Raw genomic sequence first — 9,965 nt, 5'->3', positions numbered from 1 at the left:
CAATCTGTCTTAGTGGGGATTACCCTTACTCAGACACACGTGTGAATAAACACAGGTTTCATTTGGAAATTTTCTGTAAAGCAGTGCAAATGGTTAATTTTAGTCAGTCTTCATCATTGGTGTATTTTAAGTAATATGACATTTCCCCAGGTGCCACAGCCTCTTATCCCAAAGCCAGCGCTTTCCACCTCCCCAGACCCACACTGAGGAGGGACCAGGCCTGCCAGGAGCCTGCTTCAGGGGAGCAGAAAGGAGCCCCCTGGGGAGGGTGCCCTCTCCAGGCTCAGTTCTCGAACTCTGCTCCTGGGGCCCTCGTCTGACAGCTCAGAAGCAGCTCCCAGGAAGACATTTATAGGACACAAAGGACAGCGGGGCTCAGGAGGACCCAGAGCAAATGAGGGCTCGTGTGGGCGGTGATGGTGCGGGGCACTAGCAGCCTGGGTAGAAGCATGTGAACCTGGAGGGAGACGTCGGTCAGGCCCTGTGCAGCCACGAGCAGGCATCCCCATCTGTCTTGCCTCACCGCCCTCACCCCGCTGACGCCAGGACAGAGGGCAGCAGAGCAGAGACTATTCCAATGTAACTTCTTTTATTTACACAAACTAAGTCCCAAAGGGATGATTCCATACTCTCGCCCCAGTCCCTCCACCCGGGTGTCCTAGAGTCGCCCTCTTGTGGTGAGGAACAGCAGGGTCAGCACTTTGGGTGCAGGGCAGAGTTAGGGTCCATGTGCTTCAGGCTGCACCTGGAGGAGCTGCCCCCAGAGCCCTGGTGCCACCTAGTGGGCTGAATGATGCTTCTTCCTCCTCCTGGTGACCAAGTGGTCACCTTTCCTCTTCTGAGCCTGGGAGTTTCCCACAGAGCCCAGAGCCTGGGCCTGCCCTGCAGAAGCCCTGAGCTGAGGCACTGGGCAGGGCTTCTTTTTTGCAGGGCCCTGGCCTCCCTGGAGAGCTTGCTTCCTGGACTTTGCAGCATGTGGGAGGGGTCCCCTAGGGTCCCTTCTGTGGGTAGACAGGGGTTTTGGTGCTCTGCAAGGATTCCCAGCTCCAAGGCAGGGCAGGTCTTCAGCAGAGGCCTCGCTCCCTGCAAAGCCCAAGGGCAGCAGGTGGTGCTGGGAGGCCAGGAGGAAGGAGAGACTGGGAAGTTCCTCCTCGTTCTCACTGGAGATGTCCAGTGGTGTGTGCGGGCCCCCAACAGAGGGTCCTCCCCTGAAACTCCTGGCATCTTCGGTGGCCCCCAGTGAGGGACACTCCCGATGTCCACTAAAGACAGCATTAACCTCAGGCCTGCACAGGGGGGTGTCTGGGACAGCATGTCTCTGCAGGTCTTGGGAAGACATCGACCGGGAGAAGCACTCAGCTCTGGCCCCAAGGCGGGGGCCCTGGTTGTCACTCTCTGCACTTTGTTGGGGTCCAGATTCAGAATTGCTGGGGTTCAGTAGGGGCACACCATGACTGGGGGTGGCCCCCATGGCCCCATCCTCTTTCAAGGAGCAGTGCTTCGCCATCACCTGCAGAGGAAACAGGCCCTTAGTGGCTGTGCCAGGTGTGAGGGAGGCCAGGGAGTGCACAGCAGGTACTCGGGAGGAGGCAGAAAGGCCTGATCTCTGGGCTGGTTCCATTAGTGTGAGGGGTTCTGCCTCCACCCACGTGGGCCTCATTCTAGCCCTGTACCCTAACCTGGAACTGGCTCTTCTGTCTCCTTAACACATGTGTGCACCTGCACCCCACCCGAAGCAGCTCAAGAAGTCATTCTTCCCCAGCAGAGTAGGGGGAGACAAAGTGATCTGGGTCTGCCATGCTGGGGTCCCCCCTTCTACCAGCAGTCTACCTAGGTGCCTCTACCTGCTGTCCCCCGAACCTTGGTTCCCTGGGTCCCCTCCCTGCCCTGTCTATATGATGCCCCCCACCCCTGGTTTCCTGGCACCCCCCTGCCCTGTCTACCTGCTGTCCCCCACCCCTGGTTTCCTGGTGCCCCTCCCTGCCATGTCTACCTGCTGTCCCTGCTCTACCAGCTGACCACCTTCTGTCCTTTACCTGGCCAGCAGTCAGCCCTTCCTCCTTCTCCAGCTCCTTGGACAGGGCCGTGAGGTCCAGCTGTGGATCTGGGGAAAGCAGTTCTTCCAGGAATCTGGGGTGAATGATGGCCTCCGCCTAGAAAAGATGGAAGATGTCCATGAGCATCCTTGCATGAAGCATCTGAGATGATGGGAACTTGAACAGAACCAGAGAGCAAGGACGACCCCATCACTGTTCACACTCTGGGGTTGTAAATCAGTGGGCAGTCAGCTTCACTCACTCACTCCCTCACTCCCTCAGGAACACAAAGGCAGTGGTGAAGAACTTGAATTTGGCTTAAGGGCCTGGCAGGGTCAATATTTGGATCTTGCATCCCAGTGCTGCATCCCAGCCCACCTTGGTGACAAAATCCACTTGGGAGCATAGATGGTCAATGTAGGACAGCATTTCCGGGTCTGGGTATGAACCCTCATTCTCCAGGAAGCCTTCATCTGTGTCCTCTTCTGGGTGGCCATCGGGAGGCTCCAAGGACAAGGGTGTTGGCCCCAGCAACGTGTCCATGATTTCCATGTACTCCTTCACGGCCTCTGGCGGGATCTCCTTGGGTGTCCTGTCCTGAGGCCCCTGGTGTCTGGGTGGCACTGGACAGGCAGGTAGGGCCTTGGAGCTGGCCTTCCTGGGGGCACACCCTGTGGATGGGGAACATGGTGTAAGTACAGGGGCCCCAGTGTCATGTCAGCCGCAGTGGGGTTGACAGTTATTGGGGGATATGAGTGTTCACACTGGGCCGGGAGACCCTGACAACAGCACCGAGAGAGGAGATGGGGCCGAGAGGTGGAACACCTGAGTCACCAACACTCTGTGTTCTTATCTCCAGACCCCATCCAGGCCAGAGTTTGCTGGCTCCTTGGGAAGCTAAGGGATGAGGGGCACTATGACTGTGGCACGAAAAATCCCCAGGCGATGGCCCAAAGCAAGTGGGCCCCTGGGCTGTCCGTGGGACATTCTGCACAAAGGAACACATGTTGCTCTTGAAGGAAAGGCCCAGACGAGGGGACAACAGATCCTGGGGTTGCATTGGCCTCTGACATGGACTGTGTTGGGACAGGGGAGACTGTACCTGGCTGCTGGACAGCCACAGGGGCTGGGGGCCCTTGAGGAAGCAGTGGTGGTGAGACCGGTGGGGGCTGGCAAGGTTTCCCCTTCATCCACTCCAGCTTCTGCATCTGCATCTCCTCCTCTTCCTCAAACTCCATGAACCTGAGCGTGGGGGACACAGGCCAAACGTGAGGGGCCCACACCGACAATGATCTGGCGGCAGCTGGTGACAGACACATGCACGTGTCCCTTGGGGTCAGCGAGGCCCAAGTCTGGTCAGTCCCACAGGGGCAAAACATGCTGGGAACAGTGCTCTGTCCTGCCCTGCATGGGCAGGTGACGTGTGTCTCTGATCCCTACAGGCCCAGTTAACAAAGGCACAGCAGATCTCACCACTTCCATGCCTGGTCTGGCCCCACACAGAGCCCCAAGAAGGGCTGACTCCAGAGGCTGCACAGAAGGACATTTATCACAAGCTCTTGGGTCCTAGTTCAGAATCAGAGATCCTGAGCCCGAGACTGTGATCCTTGTAAGGGGAGCAGGGATTCGGGTCCAGGGCAGGCAGGAGGATGGGAGGCCTGGCTGAGAGGTGGGCGTGGCCTCTGAGTGCTGTGTGTTTAAACTTATCATACTGCATGAACCGGCAGAAATGCAGACAGGGCCGTGCGTCTGAGACACCAGATCCCTGAGGACACTCTGGGCTGCAGCACATTCTGGGATGGAGCTTCACCATTGAGAAAACATCTGTCCACAGCCCCCCTCTCCAGGGTGTGAGGCAGACACTCCGATGGAGGTCGTGCCGTGTGCAGAGTCCTCGTGGTGGGAGGAACCACAAGGGCTGCGCTGGCTGCTCCACCTCAACCTTGAACGTCAGAGCCTCGGTAGCTCAGACACAGATGGGGAGGACTCCCGGGGAGGAGAGCGCATGGACCCCTACATCCAGGTGGTGGGGCAGTATCCTGGGAGAGCAGGGCCCACGGAGGGCCTGTTCCAAGGAATGGCGTACATGTGCTCACACGTCCAGCCCCTCAGGCCCAGCCTCCCTCCCCAGCCTCCTCCACCACACAGCACCGGGACCCGGACTCCCAACTCACTTTTCTGCCATCTCGTAGAAGATCATGCGGTCGAAGTTGCTCTTGTGCTGCCATTCGCGCATGGCAAACCGCAGGCCCTCCTCCAGCGGCATGGTGGGCCTCCGCTGGGCCAGGGTCCGCAGCACGGGGCTGGAATGAATTCCCCGGAGTCAGTGAAAATGCACGAGCCCACCCTGCCGCCTGAGCTCAGGGCTCTGACTACTGTGCTGTGGTCTCCCCGTCCCTCTGTCCCTGTCGTGTCCTCCTCCAGTGTGGGCTCTCCTGCCTCCTGGCCACCTCTCATCTGGGGGACACCCCCTCCCAGGGCTGTGCTGGCCTCTCTGTCTCCCTAGTGCGGCGTCAGTTTCACTGTGCAGCATGAATTGGATGCTTGTGTCCCCTAAACACATGTGTGCAGGGCCTAATCCTCAGTGTGATGGGGTCTGAGGTGGTGTCTTGTGCAGTTAGGGTTAGGAGAGGTCCTAAGGCTGCAGCTCCCGTGATAGTACTGGTGTCCTGGAGGAGCAGCAAGACACGCATAGCTCTGAGACTCAGATGAGACAGTGGGAAGGGCCTGTCTCAGGAGGAGGAGCAGCCTCCCTGGAACCTGAATCCAGCCATGTCCTGTGCTCAGTCTTTCAGCATCCAGACATGACACATGGACATCTGTGGCTGGAGCTGCCCAGTGTGTGGCCTTGTGTAGTGCAGCCCAAAGGGAGAAGCGCACAGAATGATCTGACCTGGGTGCCAGGGCTCTGGTGCGGGCTCCTGGCCCCAGGGCTGAGCCTGTAACCTGCTGTATAGTTGCTGGCCAGAGGCCGCACTGGAGTTGGGACCTCAGAGCTCCTGGGAGTGGGGAGAAGGAAGGGAGCCACGCAGGCTGTGCCCTGATTAGGGGACCAGGGCTCAGTGCATGGGGACTGAGTTGGGGGTGATGTGCCTCCTGGGCAATGCTGAGTGTCCAGAGCTGCAGGGAGATGGAGACGCCAACACCAAGGCGTGGAGACTGCTTTCAGCTGCAGGCTGAGTGACGATGCGGCCAGGAGGTCAGAGGCGGGCGCGACATGGATGCAGTACCCTGCTCAGTGGAAGGTGGCTGTGTCTGTCGTGATGGTGGTAGACAGGAGGAGCCAAGCCCGAGTGGTCAAGAGAGGGGAGTGTGCCACTGCGGGGAAGGCTCCCTCTGGTTTGGTCCCCAGCCCCTGGACAGCGGCCTGCGTTCTTGCCTTAGGGGCTCAGAGTCCGGTCACAGCCTGGACCGTTGTGTTCTTGACCTCATTGCCTTTTCCTCATGACGGCATGACCGCAGTCATTTCCTGAGACAGAGCGTGTGCCTGCCTGTGCCAAGCTCAGCAGGTTCAGCTGCCGTGACCTTCAGCTCCCTGGGAACGGGTGTGAGCGTCTCCTCCCCTGTGAGGGCTCTGGGCTGTCAGTGCTGGCCCAGGACAGAGCCTCGTGCCGGGGCCCCAGCGTGGCCCTGGGTGGGTTCCCACCACCTGCTGTCTTCCTGGAAGTCCCGGGAAGAGTGAGGGCTGGGCTGTGTGTAAGACTTCCCTCCTCATCGCCTCTCACGTCAAGTCCCTGAGGTCTGTGACCCTCTGTGTATGATGCCGGTGGTGGACAGGGATTGCTGTGTGGACTCAGACTCAAACCCCACGGTGGCTCTTGTGATCCCAGGACCCTCTCTGATCTTGAGTGTTCTGTAAGGGTCACCCTGGAAATGGTGGAAATGTAAATGTTATCACAGGATAGCTAAGATCCAGTGGGGAAAGGCCCTGGAATCCTGTCACAGGCAGCATGAGGTATCATGGCTGACAATGGAACTGCATGTGGTCTCTCGATTGCCTTCAGGGTCTTCCTGTGGGAGCCCTTTTAGCCTGCGTTGCCCACCCCTGATCCCCCCAATGCTCTGCCCCAGGCCCTGGCATGGGTACTCACATGAGGAAGCAGGACAGAGCTTCTGTGTCAGGGCTCTGGGGCAGGAGCCTCCGGGCCAGGGCCTTGAAGTGCTGCCAGCGCCGGAAGTTCTCATAGACGCTGGTGGAGCTGCAGGGGTTGTCTGGTGAGGCTTGGGCCTTGGGAGTAGGCAGGATGCGCTCCCTGTCAGCCCCTTGTGATGGTGGCCCGTTGTTTGCTGGGAAGACCATCGGGGCCAGCTGGGCAGCTGGTGGTGGAGCTGGAGGAGGGAGGCCCAGAGGCCAGCCCCCCTGACTGGCCTGGGTTCCCACCATGGGAGGTGCAGGCACTGTTGCCTGCAGGGAAGACCCGGGCACTGCTATGGGAGCAGGGTTCTGCCCTGGCCCACAGAGGCCTCCTGGGGCATTCAGGCTGATTTGGGTTTGGTTGTAGACCAAGGTCTGAGAGTGGGGGGGCTCCACTGGGTGCCCTCCTGTCCTCAACTGGAATATGATGTGGACATTCCCAGCCCCAGTTGGCACAGAGCCACCATCTCCTGCCACCACGGGCATCCTGGGGATGGCAGCAGGCAGCACGAGGCGGCTGCCTGGAGGGAATGCGGCATTCAGAAGGAGTGGAGGGGGCTGCCCCCAGGGTGGCTGGGGTGCGGGGCCGTGGGTAGGTTGGGGAAAGGGCAGCAGCGTGAAGAGAGACGTGGAGGTGCCTGGGTGTGGGATCATGGCTGTTCCCAGCCCTGGAGATGCTGTGGAGACAAAGGAGAGGGGTGAATGGAAATGGGGAACCGATTCTCAATACCCTTCTCGAATACCAGTTCTCAAGTACCCGTCTCTGCCAGGATGGAACACTGAGCTTTCACTGCCCCTAGAGTCACCCAGGGTGACTCCCAGTTCTATAGTGTCTCCCACACCTGGATCAGCATTGCCTCCCTAGCGGCACTGGGCCCCTCAGTACTCCACAGCATTCCAGGGGACTTATACAGCTGTGGTGCCACGTGCCCACCTGGCCTAGGAAAAGCCAGCTGATTCACAACACCGAGCCCAGACCCCACCTTAGGCTTCTTTAACTGACACTTCTTAGTGGAACCCTTTCCATAAACCCTAGCACAAGAAGGTCAAAGGTCTGGGAAGAAATCTCTCCCTACCATGGTCTTGTGATTCATGAGGATAACCTTGTCATCTCTGAGGGTAACATCATCCTCTTAAGAGGGCCCTGCCGAAACCACAGGGAGCAGATATTAGCCGCCCCTGGTTGCAGGGCCTGGTGGTCCCTCTGGCCACGCTAGAAGCTGTGTTCCTTAGGAACAGGACTGCTAGGAGGATGTTGGTCCCTTGAGATGGTGTCCTCACACAATCAGTGATGGCTGCATAGGGTTAGAAAGTCCGCAGGGTGGTGACTGGTAGGGGTGTCTGGGAGGTGTCCAGGATTTCGTAGTTTCTAAAGGGTCAGATCAGAATTGGTTGAGGGAATGGTGACTCTCTGGGATTGTTCCTTTTGCTCTCAGTGATGGAAAGCGAAGGCTTGAGGAGTAGGCTTGAGTCAGGGAGTTGGGGGGACAATATGTACTGGGACACATCCCTGACCAGGAACCACACCGAGCCCAGTAAATGACAACAGGCACCGTGCACATGTGTCTAAGGATCAGGACCCGTGTCCTCACATTGAACATAACCTTCCTAACTGCTACTCTCCTTCCTTTAATATGAAAACAGGTGTGGTGTTTTGGCACAGTGAGTTAAGCTGCAACTTGGCATGTCCACATCCCATATTGGAGCTTGTTCTCGTCCTGGCAAACTGTACTTCTGATCCCACTTCTTGCTAATGTGAGAAGGGAGGCAGAAGCTGAAGACATAGCACATGAATTCCTGGCCCTTGTTGGAGACTCTGGCAGTGTTCTGGGTTCCTGGCTTTGACCTTGCCCAGCTCTGATTATTTCAGGCACTGGGGGAGTCAACAGTGGATGGAAGATGTCCATATCTCCCTCCCTTCCTCCCCCTCTCCCTCTCTATTTCTCTCTGCTCTCCCTCCATCCTTTCTCCTCTCTCCCTCTCTTTTTTCTCCCTCTCTCCCTCTTCCATTGCTTGTCAAGTTCCCACTGTCTCCCCTCCTCTGTCACTCTGCTACTCAAATAAATAAGCTTTGTGAAAATAAAGGTGGAAAACAGCATTCACTGAAACTTCCTGTGGAAGTCCAACCACTCTGCCCAGCTGAACCTGTCTGTGAAGTACAGACTGGAGTTCGTGCACTGCCTTCATCTTTATGGAAAGTCCTGGGCAGAGGCCACCATGAGATGTAGGATGACATGGGTGAAAGACTTGTGTTTCCACTACAGGAGGAACAATGCAGACCACTTTGGGGAAACCCCAGCCCCCTGTTGGCTGATGTTAATTGCCATTCCTGTCCTTGCAGAATCCAGAAAAAAACAACTTTCCTGGAGTGAAAGAAACCACTACTGGGCAGGAAGCAGAGAGCTGGGAGGATCTGGGCGGTGTAGGTTGGGGTAATTTCCATCCTCACTCAAGGAAGAGTGGGTAAAGGGGAAGGAGCCCAACTGATCAGTTTCATGGCTAAGCCCATTTCATCACAGCATCCTAATACCTAGGATACCCCTGTCTAAACCCTCTGAGCCATTTCAAGGGCAGGCTCCCTGTGACTGAAAGGGTAGGCTCAGCTGTGCCCTGAACCCTCTCTCTGCCTCCACTTCATCCCCGCCCATCCTCACACTACACCCCTCAGACTGAAGTGACCTGTGTCCCTGTCCTGGTTTACAGAGAATGAATCCCTTTGCTCCCGTCTCTTCTACTCATCAGTACACCTTCCTGTGGGGCATCTTGATCCACCTGTACGTGGCCAGTAGTCTCCCCAGTCAGCAGTGTCCGTTCAACATGGGCTTCCACAGCCTCCCCAGGTAAGATGTCCTTGTGGACATCCAGGGCTCTGTGTTTCCTGTACTTCAGTCCAGTCAGCTGTCCCCAGGGGGTGTGTCACATGTGAGTTCCCAAGTATGTGAGGAGTGGCAGGGAATCTGGTTAAACAGCCCCACCCCTACAGACTTACCTCCTCCTGAAGCTCTCCCCACAGGCTTGGACACTCAGCACAGCCTCCTCAATGAGAGAAGCAAGTTCAGGTCCCAGCAGTGAGCTGGCCGCTCAGGGTCCAACTGCAGCAGCTGGGGCAAGTTTAAAGGTAACAGGAATGGAATGTGGGGCTCAGGCTTCTCTGGTGGGGGAGGGGTGGCAGGAGAGCAGCCTGGGTGGGGGTGGGGAGACATTCTGAGGCTCTTGCAGTGGGGCAGAATCTCAAGTTCTCTTGATTTTGAACTGCGGCAAAACAGCTGATGTGAGCTCCTCAGGCAGTGTTAAAGTAGTCTCTGATTTCCAGCACACCGACTGTACTTGGTTCCTCCTTAACATCTGTTCCTTATCGATACACCTGCTCTTGGTTCCTAGGCCACCCTGCTTCCCACCTGTGGAGGAAGGTAGGCTCTTAGCTACACTCAGGGAGGCACTTTCTCATCCAGTTTCAGAACACATGATGTGATCAGCACAGGCTTGCTCAGGGAGAAGAGGGGACCAAGTGTCTGAAAACAGGGTACCAGCGGATCAGAGATAGTTGCAGTGTGTGCACTTCATCCTGAGGCAGGTAGTCTGCATCCCCAAGTCCTGTCCACTGCTGAAAATGCATTTCCTAGGAAAGTCTGACTTCTGATCCCCTCTGTTGGAATGCCTCTGTCCATCAAGGACTGATATTGAAGCTTACAGATGAACTCAGAATCCCCTCCCCAATGTTATATGGTACTGACAGTGTTTGTTGTGAAATGTATGCTGTTTCTCCTTTTAATGCTTTTCATTGAGTATTGTAA

At 57.0% G+C, this 9,965-nt stretch overlaps 1 protein-coding gene across 1 annotated transcript; it reads right to left on the bottom strand.

Moving 5' to 3' along the window:
- Positions 1-566: 566 nt before the first annotated feature.
- LOC100358058 (NUT family member 2G) lies at positions 567-9,754 on the bottom strand. Its single transcript, XM_017347478.4, has 7 exons — positions 9,161-9,754; positions 6,128-6,848; positions 4,211-4,339; positions 3,139-3,278; positions 2,415-2,707; positions 2,037-2,153; positions 567-1,510 (listed from the first exon to the last, which is right to left on the bottom strand). The coding sequence occupies exons 2-7, from the start codon at positions 6,823-6,825 to the stop codon at positions 779-781; spliced, it is 2,109 nt and encodes a 702-aa protein (XP_017202967.3). The 5' UTR covers positions 6,826-6,848; positions 9,161-9,754; the 3' UTR covers positions 567-778.
- Positions 9,755-9,965: the final 211 nt, after the last annotated feature.

The sequence above is a fragment of the Oryctolagus cuniculus genome, chromosome 1 (genome assembly GCF_051225735.1).
Source record: "Oryctolagus cuniculus isolate XC-2025 breed Fujian yellow rabbit chromosome 1, ASM5122573v1, whole genome shotgun sequence".
In the NCBI taxonomy this organism is placed as follows: domain Eukaryota; kingdom Metazoa; phylum Chordata; class Mammalia; order Lagomorpha; family Leporidae; genus Oryctolagus; species Oryctolagus cuniculus.
Note: the sequence above shows the minus strand (reverse complement) of the source record. Positions and strands in the feature narration are given on the sequence as shown.

Bases quoted from the DNA above. Each gene is read 5' to 3' on its own strand.
- LOC100358058 (XM_017347478.4), bottom strand. From the start codon at position 6,825: ATGATCCCACACCCAGGCACCTCCACGTCTCTCTTCACGCTGCTGCCC. The intron at 4,340-6,127 runs GTGAGTACCCAT...AATTCATTCCAG, and splicing joins GCTCTGTCCTGCTTCCTCAT to CCCCGTGCTGCGGACCCTGG. The intron at 1,511-2,036 runs GTAAAGGACAGA...TTTCCTCTGCAG, and splicing joins AAGGGCTGACTGCTGGCCAG to GTGATGGCGAAGCACTGCTC.